A 26,601-nucleotide genomic window follows, 5' to 3' on the forward strand; every position below is an offset into this window, starting at 1 on the left:
TCTTTAACCAAGAGGATGGCTGAAGTGTTCTCTTCCCTTTTTGGGGAACAAACAAGGGAACAACCCCCCAGTTAAACCGAATCTATTCAAGACTTACTTGATCTGAGTCAAGTGTAACACGCAGACCTAGCTTAGTCATTCCATCTTCTTTCAACAATTTAAGATGAGGACACAGGGCTAAACAGAAAGCCTTTGCCACGTTTTCAGTCAATCTGCTGTGGTCGGCTGGGTCACTCAGACCATTATGTTGCTCATCATTTTCCAGGAAAAACACCTGATGGAAAGAGTTAACACAAGACTTACTTAACACTTGGCTTTTCTAGGAAATAAGGTTACTGAGATGCCATTTAATCTTTTTACAAATGAAGACTAAAAGAAGAGCTGCTCAGGGAAGACCAGCAAAAGACCCTGAAGACAAGCCACCTTAGGGGAAAAAAAAAACCCCAACTTCAAAAGAAAGATTTAAATAGTGGTGTGCTCAAAAACCTTTCAGTTCTGGTCAAAAGCCTCATTATGGAAATTCACTATGTACTGCACATAGTTTTCAATAAAAACCTGCTTTTAAACAGATGTTAATTTCAGAAAATTTGCATTTTTAGTAGAAGCCATCCCAGCCTGCAGATTTGTACTTGGTTGTCACTGAACTTGCCTCTGTTGAATCCAACTGACCTGGGAAAAAAGGATGCAAAGGTGGCAAGTTGCAGAGTGAGTAACTTGGCTCCTCCTGGGCAGGTTATGTGAAACACTTGAAGAAATCTTTTAACATTGGCATTTGTGTGCTGGCAGAGTCACAGGTAACATCAGCTGTGCAAGTAGTTTCTGCAAGTGATTTATTCCACAGCACTTTTCATTTTAACTTGCAATATTTTCGAGAAGGTGGCTCAAAATAACATTTTTAAAAATAAGCAATTATTAAGATTTGTCTCCATTTTAAAAGGTAGTTTTTAAAACAAATGCAGATGAAACCAGCTGTTACCTTGCGTAACACAGTAAGCAAGTATTTTTCTGGTTCCCCCCCATGTTCAACAGCCATACACGAGAAGAGGTGGCCAATGCAGAGTAGGCTGTAGAGGCTGGCTGTGGTGGCAGCCTGAGCTGCGCATTAGCGATGGGATATTTTATTCTGCACGGTGCCGTACTGAGTCTTTCCTTGCAGGTAGGAAAGGTAATACAGGTTTGTTCTGAGGAATTTGCTGCTTTAATTTTGGTGAGTAGGGAGAGCAGGTCAAAAGAAGACTAGGCCGTAGTTGCGGTCCCGGAATGCCAAGTGTTGGTTTACATGCAGCTCAATTTGACTGACTTACCTCTGTCCACCGAATGACCTTTCCGTTTGCCTTGTACTCTGAGCCGTGAAATATCTTCACGCTTGTTATAGACTCCATTGATTTGCCATCAATAGGGCTTACAACACTGTAAAAGGGAGGGAAAAGGCTAAGTTCCAACTTAGCAAAAGACATGAGCTGAACAGAGAGCACTGCAAAAGAGAACTACGTCGGGATCAAAGGGCGGCTCCTCTGCTACACCTGAATCCTCCAACTGCCTCGCTGCAGGTTTTTTCATAACTGAGCATTCTGCAGTTTGAACTGCTACAACACAGCGACTTACCACACCAGCTTCGTGGGGCATAGACCAAAATTAGCCTCAGAAGGGAACCCAAAGGCTTCTCTCAGGGTGCCAAAACCAGTGATCTTGAATGCCAACTGCTAATTGTGATGATGGTGCTGGGCCTGCAGCTTCACAGGGAGCAGCCTTTTGGAATGGGCTCCTACGGGGCTGAGCAGGAGGGAAGAGCCGAGAGGCAGCATGCTCCCTGCTGACCCTGCAGCTCCCACCCCTGACACCCATCCTGGTCAATATGCACAAACCAGGTGCAGGAAGGACCTTCCTGCAGGTTTTTCAACAAAGGTTCGCACCAGAGCTGAGATCTCGTAAGGTGCTAAGGCAGCAATGAGGCGTTTAATACAGATTTGATTTTTATTCATTTGTAACCTCAGTGTAGGCCAGCAATACCTGAAACACTACTAACACAGCCCAGAATTTAATTACAGAACCTAAGACTGACTCAGAGAGCCTGAAACTGCAGAAATATCCTCCTTTCTAGATGCCAATTCCTTAAACATTGTACCCATCACAACAGCATTCTACTGCCATAAATACTTAAGCTGCCATATACACCCTTCTTTTGGCTTAACTATCAGGAGTCCATATATACTGTTGATGTTCAGCAATTTTATTTCCAGCACTACTTAATGCAAACTAAGCATCAAGAGAGCAAAGTGACCACAATAGGCAGGGTTCAGCGCTGAGTGTTGGAGACAGATTAGTGGTTTCCAATAACTGGATATTAGCAATGGCAAAAAATCTATAGCACTGACAACTTTCTAAATTGATGCCCCAAAGCTCTGGTATCTCAATTCCATTTTCATTACGTTTAATTGCATCTTATCACTCAAAATAGAGGCATAGACTTGTAATTCCTATTGATTTGAAAACTCATGCACCTTATTAATTAAAATTTTTAACAAATACTGTCAGCCACCATTCAATGTCAAGCGATTGCTCCTCTACTTACCCCTTACTAAAGTTTTTATCATCTTCTACCCACTGAATATGAACGTGTTCCTGAGGATCTTCAGCATCTACTTTGCCACAAGTGATGGTGAAGTCTTTCATCTCTCTCAAGGCCTGCCTCAATGAGTCCATGTTCTCAGCAGTTATCTGGACCATTACTCCATCTAGGGAACCAAGAAATCCTGATAAGCCACGCTGAACAGAGCAAATATAAAAAAGAAATAAAACATCCTTCCTCTTTTTGCAACAGAAAGGTTAAACATCTGTTTTAAGAGTCATAGGCAGCAGCGCTACATAAGACCAAGTGAACTCGGATTCCTAAAACGTAGCACTGATGAGTGTTGACTAGGGAAAACACGAGGATCATGTGAAGTCCATCTACCAGGTAAAGTCAGCTATAGCAACAGCCGCATTAGTTTGCCTCAAAACTTGACACCTGCTCTAGGCAACCTCAGAAACCCCATGTGCCCCACCTCCAGTCAGCTGTCACCTCTGTTGGCACTGGAAGCAGGGCTCCAGCGGCGATGCAGCTTTTTCGAAGTCAATGCTTGCCTGACAGTGGCAAAAGATAGAGAATTTGGATTGGATCGGTCTAAATTGCTGCAGAAATAACTCGGGATGATACACTTCCCCAACGTACAGACTCCTTGCCTGAATCGACCTGTACCTCTGTCTTGCACTAAACCACCAATTTAGACACAGAAAATGGTATAATGACCTACATATACTGACTTGCAGTGAGATGGCTGCTTTTCAGCCCTGGGTGACCACTCGCCCATGGACTGCACACTCCTACAGCTGCAAGCTCTCAAGTTGGTGCAGCTTAAGGAGTTCCTGCTCATCAGTGGAGCTGTGCAAACTGACTGCACGCAGGGGCTTCTTGCATACCTCACTCGCAACCTGTAAGGAGCACACTTAAAACACTACTGTCTGCGTTGTCACGTCTGCAGTGAGGTTAGACTACAAAGTTCTGTATCTCAGCTAACAAGCAATAACGGCTTTCAATCCAGTGTACACAGTCGGCATTTATTTCTGTGATATGACAACTGCTAAAAGAAGAACAAACCAAATCAGAGAGGTACCAGCTCAACAATCTCGACCTGTCATGCTCTCATCTGCCTACACACAAGCATATAAACAATGCACATTCATAATCTTGCATAAGGCAGAGCTATTTGGGAACAGAGTAAGTTTAGTAGGGCTTCTTCTGGTCGGTGGATTACACATTCCATATTTCTTAGGCTCAGAATTTCCTCATTCAACCCAAACCAGTAAACTGATCACAGGCTCACAAGCCAAGTATTTCCTATCTTACCCTCATTTTCTTGTTCTACAGCATCTGGACAAGTTCCTCCTCATTGAAGGAAACAGGGTTTTTCTGCTAAGAAGTAGGATAAAGCTGAAGCAGCAGCATGATTCAAATGCCCAAGGCGTAACAGCAAAGCACTGTTATGCACCACCACACCTGATAACTACAGAGCTGAGCTGTGTTAAGAGGGAAGAAGTGTGTTTTAAGCAAGCAGTTCAGTTCTTACCTTCTACTATACTGGATTTGGCAAGGTAGCCTGAAGAGGATTTTAAAGCTCCACTGAACACAAAGAAGCTGGCACCAGTCACTGCAACAACAACAACAGGAGTGATTTAGTGAGGCTTTCGTCACAACGATGCCTTACACAAGAATCAGGTATCACAGCTCCATCATCCAGAGAGGTGATTAATCTAAATCAGGACAAATGCTGCTTAGAATTATGGTGACTTTAATGCACATCACAGGCTTGGATATGGAAAGGCAAATCACCCAGTTATTTTCTAAACTGGACTACAGTTTTTGTCAACCTTAATGAATGCTCATAATTCATCACTCTCCCTCTCCCCATACACACCTCTAAGTTTCAGGACTACTAATTTAGGGTAACCAAGTACATAATTAACTACTAAATGTTCCCACACAGCTGGCAAAGATAGTGAGCGAGCTGTTTATGGATCACACCGTAACACCAACCCACTGGTAAGGCCACAGCTCAAAGCCACCTGATTGAAAGTAAAATTCTCTTAAATGACCACAAAGCATCATGAAATTCCTGCTGGAAATCCCTCTTCTTGTCCCATATGTACAATGAACAGAAGTCAGATAAGATCATCAGTCCTGAGTGACATCCCATGCCAGTATACTCACTGGAGTGACTGGGGATACTTGCAAAACATAAAAGTTGGCCTCTGTCTTGCTTGTCCTCATTTGGAGATAGTATAAATCTCTTTGCCAGAAATTTTCCCCCAAACCACAACATTTAAATTCTCAGCACACTGCTCCTGCAGCCTTTCAGCCTACTCTAACAAAAACAAAGCCTGGAAATTAGATGGTCTAATTGAGGTAAACATGAGTTGTTTCTTGAAGATGCATTATTAAAATGCTGCTGTTGTTGGTTATTCCTATTCACCTTTCTCTCGTACTAAACCTAATCTTCCTCCTTTCACATAGCATAGGTCAAGCACAGGCAACCACAACCTCACCTGTAGTCTCCAATAATGCCAAAAGACAGCTCTCATCATTAACGGAGAGATGTGTCCTAAATGAGTTAACAGCACTGTGACCTCTGGAGCACCGCAAGTCCTGAGCTGTATTGTGCAAGCAGTTATTACCATATTTACAAGGAAGCAAGCTGTTATGTGCTTTATTTTGCGTCTGCTTGATCTACCAAGTTGCTAGAACACCTCTCAGACAAATTCAAAACAGCACCATTGACCTAGAGAAGTGTGATGTGGACTGTACACAGGAAGCAAACCGCACGGCGTGCCCCCTGACATCTGAGATCATGGATTCTGCAAAGGGGAGTAAAACACCAAAGGGTAAAGGGCAAGATAGAGCAACGTGTTACTATTCCTTGTGTTGCATGTCTAACTCACAAAGCTGCCCATTCAGTAACACCAGCAGTCAGAATTATTTTCTCTGTCTAACAGAAACTCAGTGAAATGCAGACAAACCCAGTTCTGACTGATTCAGAGCCACATGCTGGAACGGTAACACAATCGGCAAAGAAGTCATGCAGAGCGCCGGGAGGAACAGCCTCCTCGTGAACCCCCTTTCTCACCCTTCCTCGGCTGATTATGGATGCTGATGGCCTGCGTCTGGTAATTCCCGTCATCATTCTGAACACACACCAGATGCGAGTCTGCTTTCTCATTGAAGCACGCTCCCCCTGCTAGAACATGCTCGTTGGATTTGTTCATGGCTTTCATCATCTGCAAACAAAAAGGTTTACCATTTCTACCCTGTTCGTCAAGCACTACTACAAATAGGTGATTCTTGGAACGGTTTAATCGGACAAAGCTTCTCAACAGTGCTTATATTCTCATGTCAGATCTTAGCACTCAGAACCATAAACTGCTTTTGAAAAGAGGGTTCAGGTCTTATACCGTTTAGATGCTTTAAAGTGCCACCTTTTAGGTAATTGAGATAAAAGGTATAAGGGATAGCTGAGCTATACAGGTTGCAAAAGCTATTATCTCTAGCTGTTTTAAAAAAAATAAATTCAGAGGAAAAAAATATTAGAAAAACATTGGGAGGAAATATCTGGCTTGTTTACAAAACTACAGTTGCTTATGGCGTAAATCACAAATGCTGCCTCCACAGTTCAGTGCTAGACTGGCATTCAGACTTGAGGCATTTAATCCTGGTTCTGCCATGACCAGACACCAAAGCTTTAGTGTCTCTGTGCTTCACCTGCATGAAGTGGTAAAATTGGGACCAATGTTCCCCATTTGAAGACTTTTTAAAAAAGATCTGAATTATAGACATCCAGAAATAATTTTAATTTTCTGCAAAGAAGGCCTCCAAAAAGCATCCAGAAAGTCTGTGATATATGTGCACTTCAGTTTTCCTGATTATCATCTAACATGCACCTAGTTACATGCCTTGACAAAATATTCTTGTAAGTTTTACAGCTTCCTTCTTCTCCTCTCTTCCTCTTCATGGAGGCTCAGACTATGAGATTTTTGACCCAAAAGAAAACTGAGGGAGTCCTCTCTCTCCAGAATTTGTTTCAAAACCAAAAATTATATGTTTGCTTAAAAGAAAAAAAAGGCAAATTAAATTACATGCACACACACCCCAGTGAAAACCCTGATGAGAAGGAAAATGCGGAATTATTTGACATATCTTAACAGCACTCATGCTCCCATCCTCTGCTTCCTGTAGCTGATAAGCATGCACGCTACACACAACACATTTGTGTCTCTCAGTCTAACATAAAACCATAATTATAGTGTCAGGTACATTACCTGATGCTCACTATTGACACATGTGCACAGGTGTAATGTTTGGGGAGGAAACTTAATTAAGATTTTGCATCAGACAAGAGTGTATTTCATTATCTAGTTTATCATGTCATGCTCCAGAAACAAGATTTTAGCTCAACAGCAGCCATCTTTATGGAGCCCAGTAGTTGCCTTCAGCATAAGAAGAAACAACTGGACATGGCAACTGTGCTTTGTAATGAGGCAACTGATTAAAAAATGACAGTCACCTTTCCTGAGGGACTAAATGGGCAACTAAGTATCACTGTCAGCTGTAGAAAATTTAAATAATTTTGAAGATAAAAATATGTAGTTAATAGAAAAACTATATATTAATGTTTAATTTGTCAATTACAGTCTGAATTCTCCACATTTAATCCATGCATGAGATTTAAAATTAGTTTTTCACTTTCTAGATCTAGAGTGACACTTTTCTAATTAAATACTGCTTTACACGGGGAAAAAAGTAAAGGTCTTGTGGTTTAATTCATCTTAATTCAAACTAAACTCAGGTGAAAATTTTCTAGTAATTCAACCTTTCAACTGGATTGCAAGCAATAATGTTACATAAATAACACTTTCTCCATTTTAAAAAGTTGAATCCTTGCTTCACACTGGAAAGAGAACCCAGGCATGATGCAGAGATTTTGCTAAGCTGCACAACACAGGAATTTCCTCGCAGTCCAGCTTAGTGCAATGTCTAACACAGAACCGAAGCTAACACACTTGCAAACGCCAGGCACACCTAACACTAAACTGCATCTTGTGTGCCAATCTGCATTTAATTCATGCAAACTTTAATGAGCCTTTCCATTTTCTCACAACTGCATCAAGAATTAATACAGACCCTTTATCTTCTTGCTTCATCAGTTTCATCTTTTTCAAACTTCAGATAAGAACACTTTTTCTTTTTGCTCAATTTATTTCTTTATTCTCAGTGTTATTTTACTCAAATGCTTCCTGCAGGGAAATTCTCTCCTGAGATAAAGCTGTATTCTGCTGTGATATTACAAGAACTTTTACGAATACTATTTTGCCCAGGAGGTTTGCTCTCACCCCAGCTGCTGATTGGTTCCAAAATAGGAAGTTACCCCCTCCTCTTCAGACAGAACACGAAATCTATCACCTTCTCCATTGCTCTCTTTCATTATTGTTCAAATACCTTCTCACCCAGCTTTCTCAACAGCACTAAATCCTAAAGATGCTGATTTTCTCACACCAGAAATAAAGTATAAAATTTAGATGTTGAGAGAAATTTTACATAAAATAAACAGCAATCCAACAAATACTAGTAAATTCTTCAAGTATGCACACGCAACATAGATGAGAAAAGCTAATGCACATTTTCCTCCTAGTTTACCTCTACAAGTGTAAAGTTTGTCAACTTATTTGCTCAAATCAAACCAGTTTTACACTTCATATGTAAACAGTTAAAAAAACTGAAGAAAAAGAGTTTAATTAATACTAAATTGAATTGTATTCTTCCTGTGGAGCCACCCTCACTCACTTTCAAACGATGCGTGCATCACGCATTTATCATTTGCTTTTGAAGCAGTTTTCCCTAGTGGTAGTGAATAAAATAAAATTCCTTTAGATCCCAGGTCCTCCAACCACAAAGAAACTGTACACAAATGTATTTCTTACAAGCATTACCTCATTATATCTGTTGCTAGGAATTTTGATGCTGGTTTTTCTGACTTCCATATCAACCACTAAACCTTGGACCACAGGCAGTGTGTACTGGTAATTTCTGAAGTCCTGGTAATTAAAACAAGTTTTTAAAAGTTAGGCGTGATGATCATCATTAACACTGTAGGTTTCATAACTATCCTAGTGACTACTAGTTAACCCATTAAAATAATCAGTGACCGAAAGGCAGGGAGGGATGGAGACAACACAGCTTGTAACCTACATAATCAAAGTACACAAATGAAAAAACATCATCATGACTGCTAGTCATTTCACTGATTTTCTTACATCAAAATTAATATTCTTCAGCCTTGAATGTCATCACTGTAAGAAAATTTTCTCTCTGTGTTCTGTTACATTACTGTATAGAGTTACTAGATTTTCAAGCAGTGAGATTAAGTCATGCATCAAAGAGAATTTTCTATATTGCAAATATTAGCAAAGTAGGAAAAGCTAATAACTTTGCTTCCATTGAAGCACTGTATAATCAGAGAGCTGTGACTGCACACTGTGATGACCTAGCACTTCTGAGGAAAGAATCTAAGCAACGAACGCATTTGTTTCAAGATCCAAACATTCTCAAGTGGCCACGTTTTGGATGTTAATTTGGGTACCTTGTTACAATTCATCCTGTTGTTGAAAGCTAACATCCAATATCAGTAACAGCAGGTAAATTCACCCAAAGGCCCACTATTTCCTCTTGTCATCTTCTAAGCCTGCCAGCTACTACGTGCAACAGGAGTACAGTTCTCCCCACATTGATCCATTCACACCAATGAAACGTGCAAACTCAGTCTCAGCACTTACTGCAAGAAGGTTCATAATCGTGTGTCCAGTTTCTCCAAACAAAGGCTTACGAAATCTGACACTAAAAAGTGGGCATGGATAAACTAGGACAAAATAAAACAGAAAAGGTCAGATTGAAATTTACATACTGAGATTCTGCAAAAACAGACTCAATACAATCTCCTCAGTTGAATACAGTAAGCAGCAGCACAAGAAGGGACTGGAAAGAAGACCAGAGTTTAAAAAGCAAAAGCGAAGAATAGTTTTAACACTATAATGCACCTTACATGTGTGTCATGGCTCCTTGCCCACCACGCTCGAACCAATAAGAAGAATTATATGGAATGCTTACGAGTGCCACACTGCAAGACTGAACCTAGCGATCTGGACACAGATTGCAAAGATGACCTTTCTAAATGCTCTTCTCAGGCTACTTCTTGGAAATGGCTTCTTCCTTTTTTATGACCATCCTGCTGCTCTCCACTATAGCATCATAAGCCTTTAGCTTCTGTGGCTGACGTGTGACATTCAAGTGATAATACAGATTATTTCATTTTCTGTTTTCATGATTTCATAAGAACATGGCAATTACTCATACAGGAGTATGTAAAAAACAATTAAAAGGACATTTACGGTATGTCAGCAATGCAAAATATCTGCATTCCTTGGCTGACTTAGCCATACTTGTAAAAGATCTATGATGCAATTCAAAGTGTAGTGTATGGATCTGGCTCCATTACATTATGTTGCAGCAGAAGCCATAGCAGTGCTTGGAACATGACTCATGCAGTAATACGTAATGCCAAGGTTTTCTAAATGCATGTTTGAAGGAAGGTTCCTGAACTATCCTCAGGCAAACACTCAGCCTGATTTCCCAAAATGCCACTCAGTGTAGTCAGAAGGGGCTGCAAAATGCTCAGCAGGTTTGAATAACGTCATCAGGATTTCCTGATAGGAATAAGTTCCAGCTTCTGCACATGGATGCGATATCTAGAAAGCATCACCGCTCCTACACATGCACCATACAGCTGACAACTCATGCACAGTGTCCTGAGGCACCAAGAAGTGCTGAATTTCCCATGTCTGCTGCATACAGCAGCTCAGCTACGTCCTAGATGCACCGAACTCCCCGAGCTGGGGCTGTACGGTTGATCCGACACAGCTGGTAGGTGAGCCTACCGGGGAGGAGCCTTGCTAGACCTACTGTTTACAAACACAGAAGGACTGGTGGGAGATGTGGTGGTCGGAGGCTGTCATGCGCTTAGCGACCATGAAACGATAGAATTCTCGATTCTTGGTGAGGTAAGGAAGGGGGTCACCAAAACCACCGCTGTGGACTTCTGGAGGGCAAACTTTGGCCTGTTCAGGACACTGGTTGAGAGAGTCCCTTGGGAGACAGTTCTGAAGGGCAAAGGGGTCCAGGACGGCTGGACATTCTTCAAGAAGGAAATCTTGAAGGCTCAGGACCAGGCTATTCCCACACGCCACAAACAAACTGCCAGGGAAGACCACCAGCCTGGCTGAACAGGGAGCTTTTGCCGGGACTCAGGAAAATAGGAGAGTTTACCATCTTTGGAAGAAAGGGCAGGCAACTCGGGAAGAGTACAGGGATCTTATTAGGACATGCAGAGAGAATATTAGAAAGGCAAAAGCTCAGCTAGAACTCAATCTGGCCACTGTTGTAAGAGACAACAAAAAACGTTTTTACAAATATGTTAACAATAAAAAGAGAGCCAAGGAGAATATCTATACTTTATCGGATGCAGAGGGGAACATTGCCACCAGAGATGACGAAAAGGCTGAGGTACTTAATGCCTTCTTTGCCTCAGACTTTAATAGTGAGACCAGTTATCCTCAGGGTACTCAGCCCCCTGAGCTGGAAGACAGGGATGGAGAGCAGAATATACCCCCCTTAATCCAGGAGGAAATAGTTAATGACCTGCTATGCCATCCGGACACTCACAAGTCTATGGGACCCGATGGGATCCATCCAAGAGCACTGAGGGAGCTGGCAGAGGAGCTTGCCAAGCCACTCTCCATCTTCTATCAGCAATCCTGGTCAACAGGGGAGGTCCCAGAGGACTGGAGGCTTGCCAATGTGACATCCATTTACAAGAAGGGTCAGAGGGAGGATCCGGGGAACTACAGGCCTGTCAGCCTGACCTCGGTACCGGGGAAGATTATGGAACAGTTTGTCTTGAGAGCGCTCACATGGCATGTCCAGGACAAGCAGGGGATCAGGCCCAGCCAGCATGGGTTTATGAAAGGCAGGTCCTGCTTGACCAACCTGATTTCCTTCTATGACCAGGTGATCTGCCTAGTGGATGAGGGAAAGGCTGTGGGTGTTGTCTACCTTGCCTTCAGCAAGGCCTTTGACACTGTCTCTCATGGCATACTCCTTGAAAGCTGGCGTCTGATGGCTTGGACAAGTGTACTCTTCACTGGATGAAAAACTGGCTGGAAGGATGAGCCCAGAGGGTTGTGGTGAATGGAGTTAAATTCAGTTGGCGGCCGGTCACAAGTGGTGTTCCCCAGAGCTCAGTATTGGCGCCAGTTCTCTTTAATATCTTTATCAATGATCTGGACGAGGGGATCAAGTGCACCCTCAGTAAGTTTATGAATGACACCAAATTAGGAGGCAGGGTTGATCTGTTCGAGGGTAGGAAGGCTCTCCAGAGGGATCTGGACAGGCTGGATCGATGGGCCGAGGCCAACTACATGACGTTCAACAAGGCCAAGTGCTGGGTCCTGCACTTGGGTCACAATAACCCCATGCAGCGCTACAGGCTTGGGGAAGAGTGGCTGGAAAGCTGCCCAGCAGAAAAGGACCTGGGGGGTGTTGGTCAACAGCCGGCTGAACATGAGCCAGCAGTGTGCCCAGGTGGCCAAGAAGGCCAACGGCATCCTGGCCTGTGTCAGAAATAGCGTGGCCAGCAGGAGCAGGGAGGTGATTGTTCCCCTGTACTGGGCACTGGTGAGGCCGCACCTCGAGTCCTGTGTTCAGTTTTGGGCCCCTCACTACAGGAAAGACATTGAGGTGCTGGAGCATGTTCAGAGAAGGGCAACCAGTTGGTGAGGGGCCTGGAGCACAAGTCTTATGAGGAGCGGCTGAGGGAGCTGGGGCTGTTTAGTCTGGAGAAAAGGAGGCTGAGGGGGGACCTTATCGCTCTCTACAGCTACCCGAAAGGAGGTTGTAGGGAGGTGGAGGTCAGTCTCTTCTGTCAGGTGGCTGGAGATAGGATGAGAGGAAACGGCCTCAAGTTGTGGCAGGGGTAGTTTAGATTGGTATTAGGAAAATTTCTTTACTGAAAGGGTTGTCAGGCATTGGAACAGGCTGCCCAGGGAAGTGGTTGAGTCACCATCCCTGGAGGTATTGAGAAAGCACATAGACAAGGCACTTCAGAACACGGTTTAGTGGGCATGGTTGATGGTTGGACTCCGTGATCTTAAAGGTCTTTTCCAACCTAAATGATTCTATGATTCTATGATCTGCAGATGATCAGCAGGTATTTTCTGCACATCTAGCAACCCGAAGTGATTCTTGCATCTGATCTGCTGCACATCCAGCAGTATTGGACAAATGGCCAAAATCTGACAATTCCACCAGAAAAGATGATGTGTCCAAGGAAACCTGGGACACAAATGCAGCCCCTTCCAAGAGGGGATTGAGGAAGTGACCTGCAGTCACAACTGTCACAGCACAAGTGAACATGCCTAAATCCAAACCACAGCTACAGAAATTATTCAAACCCCAGCTTCCCAACATACTCAGAGCAGGTACTTCTGTTTATGAATAACAAAACATTTGTTTCTGTGCTCAAAAACAGATGTCACGTCCAAGATATGAGCATCTTTGTTTTTCTAAATGCCGATTGGAGTAAGTGCACTTACTTAAAAACCTCATGGATACACACACAAACTTACACACCTTTAACACTAATGTTTCTTTGGACAAGTTTAACCTACAGTCCTCATCTTCAGAAGGCAAATTTTGAAGATTTTCTTTTTCCTCTCCTGTAACATAAGTATTTTATGAAAAATTCCCCAATGTTCCCTAAATGTCACAAGTTAAATTTACAAATCACTATAAAGCATATTCTAAAACATATTTTGTTAAAAATTTCTGAAAAAGTTTTGAAAAGAAATTAACATTTTCATTATTATTTCAGTATTTTCATGGTAATTCAGATTTACAAAATGTGCCAATTAAAACAGCAGATGAGCAAGACACCAAATTTTTGGCCCATTATGGTGGACAGACTTCCAATAATCTCTTTGCTCCAGTGATGGCAAATGTCTTTTGAAAAAGATTTTATCCTAACTTTATGCTAATTTCATGCTAACTGCTAAGACTTTGTTCAGCTAAAACACTCTCTCCAGCCTATTTGTTACTAGTTGCAACAGAATTTTTGCAACAAACTGCCACGTCAGTTGCCCCTGCACACATATTGTTATTCTCTGGAAAATAAGCGTGGTTTTAAAAACCTAAAAGCAAACGCTCTTCCACTTCAGCACTGAAAGAGCTTAACGTCTCAAAAGCTCTCCCTTGTCCTGACTACACCAGCTAAATTAGACTTGCTCTGCACATAACTCTCTTTCAGGTCACTAAGTGAACTACAAACAGCCGCTCAGAACTAGATTTGTCTCCACAAAAATCTCCCTGATGAACCAGTACAGTTGTAAAAAGGCTGTAGGTCATATCACAACCTCAGTACTGCTGTGCTGTTAGTTGGATGCAATATGGGTATGAAACACAATTTTTACTTGCCTGTTTAAGCTTGTGTGGCTTTGACGGGTAACAATTTAGGGCTGGGTGTGTGTGCTCTAAGCCTAAATATATTCTCCTGCAGAAATAATTGCAGCTAAAAGAATGCATGTTACTTACGTCTGTATTCAGCTCCAAGTCTCAACATCAGCCGAATAGGGAACACTTTAGCCCAGGGAGTCTCCCATTTCTGAATGAGGATGCCAAACAAGTACGGTGGGGTTGGGAGCACCAGGTCTTGCAGGGACTGATACGTAGCTGCAACGTACAAGAACCCTCCATGTTCTTTGCTTCCAAGGAAGCTCTGGCTGAAAAAGGAGTGTCCCAGGTTGCCAACAACGTTACCTATGGAAAAAAAATGCTCATTACTTCACCAGATTGAGAGCTATATCAAGAATTTAAAGAGCTTTTTAGAAGGGGGGGAAAAAATCCATATTAAACTCACTTTGCTTCCTGAAGCATGAATGTCTATTAATCATACAAGAAACAATGATTTGCTGCACACAGGGGCTCAGGTTACCTCCTGTGCAAAAGTGTGTAATCTGTTATGGAGTAACTGCTGTGGACTAGAGCCACCAAAGCCATGGTATCTGTGGTTGATCCACCTTTGGTGATACATGTACTCAGTGACTATCACTGGTAGGAAGTCAATTTTGTAGGAACATGGACACATACCTTCATTTCTGCACCTGACTGAGCCATGCGCGCAAGTGCTACCAGGACAGTACAACCACAGACGTACCACCTCTTCTTGGGGGAGCAGCGAGGGAGACTAGCCTCAATCATTTCTGTGATCGGCCTGTTTCATCGAGATCTGCATGTTTCAAGTAGCAGAGGCAGTGTAACGGAGGGGATGATGCATCCCGGGAATAGCCAGGGAAGAGGAAGAATAGCTCAGGCCAGTACTGCTGCTAAGGAATTGGTACCCGCAACCTCCCCCTAGCACTACAAAAGCACCCAAAGAAAGCCTGTTTTCAGTGTCTTCCAGATATTCAAGGGGTTTCCACTGCAGAAGATGCTGTTGACTGAACTAAACTTTTAGATCCAGCTGCAATTAAAGAAGAGATGTGCACCTGGTCAAATGATTAACGCCCATTGGTTGTCCTTCCATTTAGGCAAACCACTGGGGTGCCTGCTCAGACACATATTGAAGATCTGGGTCATTTTAAGAATTACACAAAAGAGTGTTTATTTAATTAGTATACTTAATGTAAAACGCAACTGAGACAGACACAGGGGAAAAACATCACTAATTTTTACTCACATTTTTACTCTTTGATGCTCTTAATTTCCAAAAATGTTTACACTGGAATGGCTGAATGAATCTGAATGTTGATTAGATTATTATAGCATCCAATGCAGCATTTAACACTGAAGCAAAGAACCATGGTGTGATTCCTTTTATCAAATGACAACAGCAGCATGCAAATAATGTACAGAAGAGCTGATCACAATTCTCCATAGGACGATGTAATTATTAAATAGCGCTGATTTGCTCTCAAACAAAAAACACTACTAATTTCAGAGAGCATGGTGTGGTTGATCACACCACTCATGAGGAATCACACGGGTTTGAGGTACTCATACAGACCTCCTGGGTTTCTGCAGTAATCCCAGACTTTCCCACCAGCAGACAGAGAGACTGCTAAGTAGGAGTTTCTGCTCTTTCTTCACCACCTCGTAATGGAGTGTTTGTATCTGAACTCAAGGCAGCAATGTGCATGTTTCCAACATGCACATCAACTGGACAGTAACTGGAGGGTTTCTCCCTTTTACACACAAGAGACACACACAGACACACAAACACTAGGTTTTAAGTAAGTAAAAACATGAGTCACAGAAGTGCAACTTTGACAACCTTAGTAATACAAGTATGATTGTCCTGGTTTCGGCTGGGATAGAGTTAATTTTCCTTCTGGTAGCTGGTATAGTGCTATGTTTTTGATTTAGTATGAGAAGAATGTTGATAACACACTGATGTGTTCAGTTGTTGCTAAGTCGTGTTTATACTAAGTCAAGGATTTTTCAGCTTCTCATGCCCAGCCAGCAAGAAGGCTGGAGGGGCACAAGAAGTTGGGAGGGGACACAGCCAGGGCAGCTGACCCAAACTGGCCAAAGGGATATTCCATACCATGTGATGTCATGCCCAGTATATAAACTGGAGGGAAGGCTGGCCAGGGCCACTGCTCAGGGACTGACTGGACATCAGTTGGCGAGTGGTGAGCAACTGCATTACGCATCACTTGTTTTGTATATTCCAATCCTTTTATTATTGTTATTATTACCATTATTAGTTTCTTCCTTTCTGTCCTATTAATCTGTCTTTATCTCAACCAATGAGTTTTACTTTTTTTTATTTTCTCCCCTCAATTCTCTCCCCCATCCCACTGGGTGGGGGGAAGTGAGCAAGTGGCTGCGTGGTGCTTAGTTGCCGGCTGGGATTAAACTATGACAATGATCTTCAAATTAAGCCTTCTCTGTTTTTATACTGCAAAACAGCCTAAAAATCATACAGAAGCATTTACAAATGCAAGAAAAATAAATACAGTAGGTACAGTTTTGGCCAGCAAAGGAAAGGTTAACCAATGAGTCCTTTCAAGTCTGTCCTTTACACTGAACCCCTAAGAAAGTCCCAAGTCATAGCAACTCTCCACACAGCCAGCACCAGCATGAGAATAACACAGCTATTCCTGCCCTCTCTCTGGAGATGTGACCATGCTACTTTGCATCCCTCCAGACCACGTTGGCACAGTCACCACCAAGTATTGCTTCCTTCACAGGACCTTGGTACCTCCAGTTTTAAATATAGCTAATGGCAGGTCCGTAAACAAAAGGCTCCTTTTATACTCCAACTAAGTTCAGGAGTTTCCTTACTATTCAGATTTGTGGGCACCTTAGTGAAATTTTGTCTTTTCTGTACCCACAAGGTGCTGCATAAACTAAGTTCTCAAGTTCTCTATTAAAAGGTGACAGGCTTCAGCAGCCCAGGCACCCCATGGCAGGGTGCGGCTCACTCGTAGCTTGCCACTATCCTGCGAAGCTGATTTGTAATTTTACAGATACACACAAACCAGAGCTGACACCATCAACCCAGATCAAATCCCAGAACTCTTATAGTGGCTACAATTTCTGTAATGCTCAGCTGAGCATACTTGATGAAAAGTAGCTACTGGTCAAACTGAAGGACTAACATGATTTATAGAGCCACATCAAATGTTGTCAGCTGCTGAAAACCATTGATCCTGCCCATGTTCAAATGCATTTCTCCGTCAGCCTGTGCTGTGACACTATTGCCTGCTCAGTGAATACACTCAGGAATCCTGCTAGTGAGCGCAAACGAATGTATCAATTGGTGTTCATAAAAAAGATTTTCTCTTATCTAAAATAGCTGCTGGCACCTTTCTATCTCAACTCCACTCGTTTGCTTTTGCAGTTCCCACCTACCCTCACTAATCTCCTCTTCTTCATTTATACTTCCTTTTTCCCTTCCCATCTGTTCTTAGCCACACAGAAGCTACAGGCCTGATAATAAAATTACTTGGTTAGCGTCTCGATTCCAACAACATGACCATAATAATCCTTTCTAACCTTAAAATGTATGAAGCATATGATCCGCTAAACTGAATTGAATTCTGCACCCTTTTCTGAAGTATTTTCTGCGTGAAAGAGGCTAGGCAAAGCAAAGCTGTACAATACCGTACAGTTCTGAGATGTGTGGTACTGCCCACTGGAATGACAAAGCAATCAGACATTTCCACTTGTGACTGATGCCAAGTGCTGCAGCAGAAGGGGACGACTACTTATTTTTTCCGTTTCAGGAGATGGAACTTCAAGGCTCACACGCTTGGGATGCCTTAACAGGAATTTTTTCAGCCAACAGAAACATGAAAAAAATCTTCAGAGTGGAATCTGCAACTCAGCTGTTCAGTACTTTGCTACCATAAGCCACAGTGTTATAAATTACTCCTTGCACAGTGCGAGCTCCAATAGGTTACCACTATTAAGAGGACAAACTATTGGGATTAGGTAGTTGTGCTGCAATTCATTATTTATAAGCGCATGCAAGAGCCTGCTATATCGAGAGCACGGGAAATATCAAGCAAGTGTTTTCCCACCCACCTCTCTAGTGCCCTTTTCAACCAGCAAACCCAAGTCTAAAAGCCTCTTTGGGCTTGTCCCACAAACGTTTCTGCACTGATCAGGGACTGTCATCCTTTTCTGCCATGTCTTTGAAGGTGGTTTCAAGTCAAGGCCCCACTGATAAGTTGCTGTTACCAACCTGACATGGTCAAACCAACCCACTGTACTGTTAGACATTTTAAGCATAGAACTGTGTTTCAGAAGCTCATAGAGAAAGTGTAGGTGTCAGAAAAACCTTCAAAAAAAGGTATCCTTCTCAGAAGCATGTAATTTAATTTACAAAATATCACGACTTCCTTTCTAAAGAGGTATTCTCAGAGTGAACAGAAAGGTGCCTTTCCTTGTATTACGTTCCAGCACCTGACATCTAGACAATTAACGTTGTTTAGGAAGTGCCGTAAGTGTGCATGATGCATTTAAAGTAGCTTTGCAGGAGGTCAGTACTTATTCTATTCTCAGTTATGCTGGGTTACCCTTGACTTTAAATCCTAACCAGCTCTATAAAGTCCTTTAAAGAAAACATGCCTTTATCCACTGATGTGACTTTCTCTTCAGTCACAATGCATGCTGTTTTGAATTCTTCACTTAGGTATCTTCCTCAGATGAACAATGTACTTTGCATATCAGGTTGGCAATCCTTTCTGGACTCAAATAAAAAAGTTTATACCAGGAAAGGTAAAGAAAAAAAGACTCCTGCATTTGTTTATTGCCCTCAATATGTGGTGAAGCCAGTTAGGTGCTTTTCCCAAAAACAGTGAGGTTAAATTCCTAATGTATGCTTAATATCTTTTGATTAATCCCAGCTCAAAAAGCTGGTATTAGCATCGAGTCTCAGGGAAGGCACACATATGTGGTTTGGGGAAGTTAGCTGCATCTGTCCTCATTCCACTGTCCTCAGTAACAACCAAGAACGGCCAAGTACCAAACACCATGCCAGCGTCCTGAAAACCCAAGCATCCCAGTTCTGTAGCAAGAGATGCAAAGCAATATTCACCTGGGGACAATCTTGCCAGATGGATTTTCTTCAAGAGCAAATGAGCACACACGCTTTGGAAAAGCAATACAAACCCAGTCACTACCACACCAAGAGCCACAAAGAGCCACAGAAGAGACAAGACCGTGAATGTAACTTGATGGCACAACACATCTGTAGCAGATGCCAACATTGAGAAAAAACAGGAAATTCAACATTCAAAGTTCTGACCATACTCAGCATCTTTTTATTGAAACACATCAGCAAGTAATTTGGAAAGAACTTACTCATATTGGCAATTGACATAATGCTTCACTTACTATCACTGTGAGAACCAGTTATCAGCATCCAAAACTTCCTCAGACTAGTCTGTAGCAGTCTTCCAAACAATCACTCTCACACCTTATATGATGTTTGATTTTGTATCCAACTTTCCACATTACAGTTGCAGGAGTGTATTATTCACTTAGTTAACCTGTTCTCTCTTCAGAACATCTACTTTGGCTTCTTTATAGATCTACTCTGTATTAGCTACCACCTTATTTAATTAAAACCAGTCTGGGTAAAAAATACACAAAACTGTAACTGGGATGGATCCACTCTCGCCCAGAATATCCCTAAAACCAGGGTGATCACAAAGCCATTTCAAGCAGTTGCCAGATTTGCATTTTCACTACAAAAGTAACAGTAGCATTTATTGTATTCCACCAAAGGGTTGATGCACTAGGGCATATCTGGCAGCTCTATATTACCACATCCAACTGCTTCACAGTACCCATTCAGACAGACAGAAGGTCTCATTTTTCCATTCACTAGACCTCCTGCCAGGCTTATAGCCAACAGACAAGGATAATCATGGGATTACTACTGCAACAGCACAACTACTACAACCACAACAGAAATCATTAGCTTTCAATTTCTAAACAAGAAAAGCAACACAGCAGGGAGCTGTGACAGAGGGTCCAGAGGAAAAGTAAAGTGATGGAAACTGAACAGCAATTAATATTTGCCTTAATTAACAACTTTACAATTTATCATAACTCCCATGCATACAACCTATAGTGAAAAATGCCATTTTTCCTTCAAAATCTCTCTGTTGTCTTACAATTATGAAGTTCTAACATCAGACCATAGCTTGAGGTTGAGGACTTCCCATAACAAAACTAATGAAGGTTCAGGGCAGTGCTGCACCAGACTGGCATCTTATCCATGCTCCAATAGGAGATGGATCTGAAGGACAAACTGCAAAGTGTTGACAGTACAGACTAAATGCTCCTGCCTGCAGGTCTCGGGCCTGAGCTCTGCTGCCACTACTTGCACATGCGAGAACTATACTCTACAAACAGCTGACAGCAGTACCTAGCACAGAGGACAGGACTTGGCCTCAAGAAACAAGTTATCCTCTGAGGAAATCAGAAACATCTGGGAAGAGGCATGAGTACATACAAGTTTGTGCTTCTAGGCTCGAACACAGAATTCAAACTTGAGCAAGAAGAGCTAGTAAATAAACGTGACTCATGAAAAAATAAATCACTATAGATAGGGACTTTAATTAAATAAATGAAAGGGGAATGCTCTATTTTTCAGCTGAAAACAAAACCAGCAAGAAATCCAAAATTACTCCAAAACAAAATCAACGTCACTAAAAGTAACTGTTTCCATTCCAATAGAAAATACTATATGTGTCTTTTTATTTTATGACCGTTTTTAAGAAAACATTTACCAAAGGAGATAAATAAAAAACATCCACAGAATTTATTTCAGTTTCCTGATGGCAAAATAAATTTAAACCAGTATAATATATAATGAAAAATGAAACTGTGAGGCAGGCTTTTAAATAGTCTCTAACTTCTAATGGGAATTTCTGTTTTCTCTAAATGTCTGTCATCGCCAGGAGAGGAGCAGTACCTCTGAAGTGAACAACTTTGGAAGCATGGCTCCATCTACAACAGCGTGCAAACTGCTAACCACTTCCAAGGGATTACAACCACCAAACTGAAACCCCTACAGCATCATACCCTGTCTCTCTGGCTGAATAATGTTCATTTAAAACAGCCAGAGTTGCAAATATGCTAATATACACTTCTCCCTCTCAAACACACATGACTTGGAAAGAAAAAAGGATGGATATTGAGAGAGTGCATTACAAAATGCTATGGGAATTTATCAAGGTGCTATGTTCTACAAAAAACTTCAGTGCGATTGGGTATTATATAGCAACTAAAGGTGTCTATCTACTTCTACTTCATGTCTGAAATACAACACAGAGCAAATCGTACCAAAAGAACATTACACAGTGGAATTCTTAAACAGTGAAATTTGATTTCTGATTAAGAATTGTACAATAGCAAGAAACTTTTTGCACCAGTGCAATTGCAGGATATCAAATTACTACCACTAGAGCACTAAAAAAAGAATTCCAAATACATTATGTAGGAGTTATAAATTATGTATTTCTGTAGTGTAATTATACAGAATTTCATTGCAATATACACATCAAGCTGGATTTATATCTGCAATATACATATATATATACACATGCACACAACTTCTCATATCTATCTCCCTCTGAATAACATCATAATTAGAAGATAAAGCATTACAAATGAAGTGAGGTTTGGAAAGGTATTTCTTTCCAGTGTACACCAGATCCATTATGACGTGATAACAGCACATTCTGAACCTGGCAACCTCTCTGGACAAGCTGACCTTTGTTGTATCAAGACATTTTAGGAAACAAAGATCTTTTTCATTATTTTATTAAGGTGTTGGATTCAGTCACTCCAAAGGCACTGCCATTGATGTGCTGAACCCTTTGTCAATATATTTTCAGTATATAACCTTAATGTGATCTAATTTCACCTCTGGAAAACTAGCTTTATTTTCTGATCAGTGGAACCAAATACTTGCATTTTTCCTTATGCAATAATTTTTGAACACTAAGGTCCAACAACAGCTAAAAGTGGAAGCCTATTTACTTAGCAAATGTAAAATGTATAAAGGTTTACATAATACCATCTTGCAATTGATATTCAAAATTCAGGGATAATTTCTGCAATGCCCTACAATTCATTCCAGGCACACGTATACATATGGATTTGTATTACTTTATAACATAAATAATATGTCCATAATGTAGCAACAGACATACTGTGGGAATCAAATTTCTGAACTACCTGGTTTGGGGCTATTTAACATAGTATCCACAAGGATTCTCTAAATTTTCTTTCTGTATCTTTAAAAAAGCTACCCTGACTTCAGACTGGAAAAAAAAATTAGAAGCAATGTCATTAGTGTACCCATGAGCCCTGCTAAGTATCCTACTATGCTTACTGCTAAATGAAGTACAGTACTAATTTCAGATATGTTAGCCATATTCAAATTCCTACCCCAACACCTACCAGAAGCAGCCAGAGCAGACATTCAGCAATGGCTGCTGAGCACAGTTATCACAGGCAGAATCCTCTTTCTCCATTGCTGTAATAGTCTATGCATAGCCTTTATAGCCCAAACGTCTTTGTTCTGCAGGCACCCAGAGGAAGGCTGGAATATCTTTGGAGCAACCCCCTGGGTTACCAGCACCTCATTAATAGTTATATTTGGTGAGATGAATATAACACTGGACACTAATAACCAATAACAACTCAGCCCCATATCAGCTTTGATCCTTATTCACTTTTTATATTCTTTTATACAAAAATAGTCATTTGCTAAACGACCAAAATGTGAGTATCTGACTCAGTATGATCATCTATTCAAACCACTTTTAACAGAGAGCATTCCTACCTGCTAAGGCATCCCGGTAAAGTTGCACAAAATGGTTAAAGATATCCTTAGGCAAACATTTCTCATCAGGCAAACACTGCAAGAGAATGACTATCTCTGACTGCCCCACTGCATGCATGCCTTTTGTAGTGAAACACCAGCATTTCCTGTTCACATCTGCAGAGAGGAAAACATGTATCAGAACAAAAGATCAGAATTTCATAAAATATGCCTAAGTTTCACTACAGGAAGATAGCTCTTTCAAGAATCAGTTTTACAGCATGTTTTGTTGTGATATCCGTCACACAGACAAATTAGGTTCTAAATCCGTTACCTTGCAAGCAAGCACACCCAAAACAAAAGCAGCTCAATAATTCCCAGTTTACAGCTAAGGAAGAGCCAGAGCATTACAGCTCCCAGTCAGATCTTGGGATTAACACCACAGAGCAGACTTTAGCAGTTTCTGTATCCAAATTAAAGGACAGGATTTAAATGGGAACAAAAGAACCTGGGAAAAGGCCAGCCTGTTGGCTGTGCATCTCCTGATCCTGATCCTGACAGCTAAACCAGTTTCAGACAGTGATACCTCTGTCTTAAGATAGATAGCTGGATGTCAGGTGTTTTCATGAGGTGTCACTGTGTTGTTCTGCTTCACATGAATGTTAGCGATGACACATGCTCTAAGCTTCACAATTCATTTGTTAAGAAAACTAAGTTACTGAAATAAAATCCTTCATCTAATATGTGTATATATATATGCATACTAATGACATTTTTATGTATATGTAAAAAATTGTACTTCTATCTAACCAGATGCTGAAAGGTTTATAAACAACATCTTAATTTATTGTATGAACTTTTCACAGAACCAATACATTTTACTGCAAAACTGTCCTTCTCAATTTCTCAAATAACGTTTTCTTATCCAGCAGAGATCAACTGAGGTACTAACATGAGAAGCCATCCGTATGCCTCCCCATTCATTCCTCCCTCCCTCAACACATGCACACACACAGAGTATAAAAAACGATAGAAGAGGTGCACAGTGGAACGGAACCTGCGTATTACTATGGGATCCTATCTGCTTTTTCCAGAATGGGATGACAGGGAAATGAGTTAAGCAACCAAAGGAAGAATAAGTGATGAAATACCTTGCCCTACCAAGTTGGAAGGAGATGTTGATCTCCAAACCTGACATTGGAGGCTCTATCAGTCTAGTTTATATTTTCTACACAAAATTATCTGTATTGTTGTCTAAATCACTGGAAAAGAGACTTTTGTAATTTAACTTAATATGGCTAAGTACAAAGCTTTCAATCCATGCACGTTTTCAGAGACTATCCTACCAAATAAAAATGCTGTTGTTCCTACTAATATAGATAACATTTCCCCTCTCACAACCCAAGCCTTATTGAATAATTAAAACTTACAATTTACTATTTTTACCATGGACAACAAATTAGCATTTAAAACAAATACAAGAGGGTCAGGGCCACCATCCTCCAGCTGCTGCATGACAGAGATCTGAGAAGGTCTCTCTTCTACAGCATAGTCTATGAAAGAAACAAGTAAACACACAGTGAAGTCTAAACTTACTGGTACAGTAGTCTACATTATAATCAGATAACTCTGATTCTGATGCTTTTTGCTTTTTTGACCTTTAAAAAAAAACTTATTTAAGTATTGCTGGTTTGATTGATTGTTTCCTAGGTTGGTATTTTCAAACTTCAATAGCATTTATGTGCATAACCCCTGTACATCCTTTACAAAGGTATAGCTTGTTTCATAAATCAACTTTTTTTCAGTATCAACGGAGGAGAAAATGAAAATCAACTTGAGAAATGTGTCATGGTGTCAACTGAAATCCCAAATGACAGAGAAGTTAACAATTGTTATTTATATGACAGTAAAGCACAAGAGCATCAGTCCTGAACTACAAACACCAACACATAGTCTATCCCTATGTCACATAATTTACACTTTTTGTGCAATAGCTGCTAGGAAGATAACAGAGGGGAACACTATATAAAACATTTTTTTATAAGTCATAGCAGCTCTAAATCCAGTGTAAAATGGATCCCAACGTGAAACTTCAAAGATGTCTGTAGTGTCCCTCTATGATTAGACCCAGATGACTAGCAATTTTTCATCCATGTGCTTATAATCTACTCTGCATTTAAGCTTTCATAAACAATAGTTACACTGATGAAAACAGATTTTGAAAGAAATGTATTACCTTTCCAGCTAAAATTAACTAGAAAGAAAGGTAATTTCGCTTTCTAACATGAAAAATGTTTTTGGAATCTTTTTAAATAGAATTAGAATATCAGAAGTAAAATGCTGCAAAGAAAATCCAGTATGTAACAGCATATGAAACAACATCAACTTTGCATTTATGTGAGGTTATCTATATAAAAGCTGAAAAGCATACTGTAGTTTCACCCCTTTTTTGTGGAGGAAACTGAATAATCAGGCACCCATACGAACAGCTAAGACAGGATGGAACAGATTTGTTTTGAAATTAAATGCTGCTCACATTTTGGTTTTGACACTATCCTGCAAAAAAAGGTTACTTCCAGTTTAACATTAGAAATGCACTCTATCAGCAAAATAGTAGGAATAAAAAAATCCAAGATGAAAAAATAAGTTAATCCCAGGAATGTATTAAAGGATGTCATGAATCACGACCATGGAAAGCAACTGTCAGATAAAAAAATACATATACTGCTTTTCAATCTTTTAAAAATTAGTTTTTAATTTTCTGTATCCTCCTCCATTTGGATACTCTGGAAGGGGACATCACAATTACTAAAAGCTTCACTGTGGTCCAAGATGTGCAATAGTGCTGTTGAATGCAGTGCTCAGGGATGCCTCAGACAGAGCGGATGTTCCAAGAGAATTTCAGAGAAGGGAAGCATGAATATTCATAAGGCTAATTAAAATGTATCTCTGTGTGAAACATTCCCCACAGTCCGATTAGTGAAGAAATTAGCACATATTTCTGGACTGAAGTTAATTTTCTTTTTGCTTTGTGTTTTACTTCTTACAGTAATTTCATTGCAAGATTGGGTTCTTCCTAGATGCTAATAAGAATCAATGGTGCAAGTGAGTGTCACAACATTTAGCCACGAGTACTTACTGTGAATTTCTTCAAATATTCAGCATATTGCCAGCATCTTATTTTTAAAATAAACACAGTAACTATTAGGTTAATTGCAACTGGTAAGCATGAAAGTTAGGTGCCAAATCATACCCTCACCTCCTTTTACTCCAGTGGAGATGAGAATTGGAGGAAGACCATCTTCAGGAATTAGATTCATTGCACTGCCAACAGGACTGCCAACCTGAGTTATATTTCCCGAGAATACAGAAGCATTATCAGTCTACAAGAAGCAAACAATGAGAAAGGACAACATTACAAAAGTAACAATGATAAAAACGTAAAATCTGGCTGACTAGATTACTAGATTTGGGTGAAGGAGCCTGTGTCTGCTGGAGAACCAGAAGCACCAAGTAATTTGGCTTTTTAACAACAGTGATCATGTGATGACTCCTGTATGTGATCTATTACTAAAAAGCCTGCTTAGACAGAGACTGCATCTCCCTTCTCTACCACCAC

At 40.8% G+C, this 26,601-nt stretch overlaps 1 protein-coding gene across 3 annotated transcripts in view; it reads right to left on the reverse strand.

Annotated features, from left to right (window-relative positions):
* The window catches only part of ZFYVE9 (zinc finger, FYVE domain containing 9), a 66,003-nt gene that overhangs the window by 3,809 nt on the left and 35,593 nt on the right, over positions 1 to 26,601 (reverse strand). For 2 of the 3 annotated variants that reach the window (XM_010582378.1, XM_010582377.1), the window contains 11 exons: positions 26,242 to 26,365; positions 24,413 to 24,535; positions 23,004 to 23,159; positions 14,225 to 14,449; positions 9,361 to 9,443; positions 8,518 to 8,622; positions 5,661 to 5,811; positions 4,107 to 4,187; positions 2,573 to 2,735; positions 1,305 to 1,410; positions 98 to 274 (listed from right to left, as the gene is read on the reverse strand). In XM_010582378.1, the coding sequence (XP_010580680.1) occupies positions 98 to 274; positions 1,305 to 1,410; positions 2,573 to 2,735; positions 4,107 to 4,187; positions 5,661 to 5,811; positions 8,518 to 8,622; positions 9,361 to 9,443; positions 14,225 to 14,449; positions 23,004 to 23,159; positions 24,413 to 24,535; positions 26,242 to 26,365 (1,494 nt within the window). The remainder of the gene's footprint in view (positions 1 to 97; positions 275 to 1,304; positions 1,411 to 2,572; positions 2,736 to 4,106; positions 4,188 to 5,660; positions 5,812 to 8,517; positions 8,623 to 9,360; positions 9,444 to 14,224; positions 14,450 to 23,003; positions 23,160 to 24,412; positions 24,536 to 26,241; positions 26,366 to 26,601) is intronic. The other variant, XM_010582379.1, reaches the window with a different exon arrangement.

This window comes from Haliaeetus leucocephalus, unplaced genomic scaffold, assembly GCF_000737465.1.
Source record: "Haliaeetus leucocephalus isolate CR32 unplaced genomic scaffold, Haliaeetus_leucocephalus-4.0 Scaffold848, whole genome shotgun sequence".
NCBI classification, from domain to species: Eukaryota; Metazoa; Chordata; class Aves; order Accipitriformes; family Accipitridae; genus Haliaeetus; species Haliaeetus leucocephalus.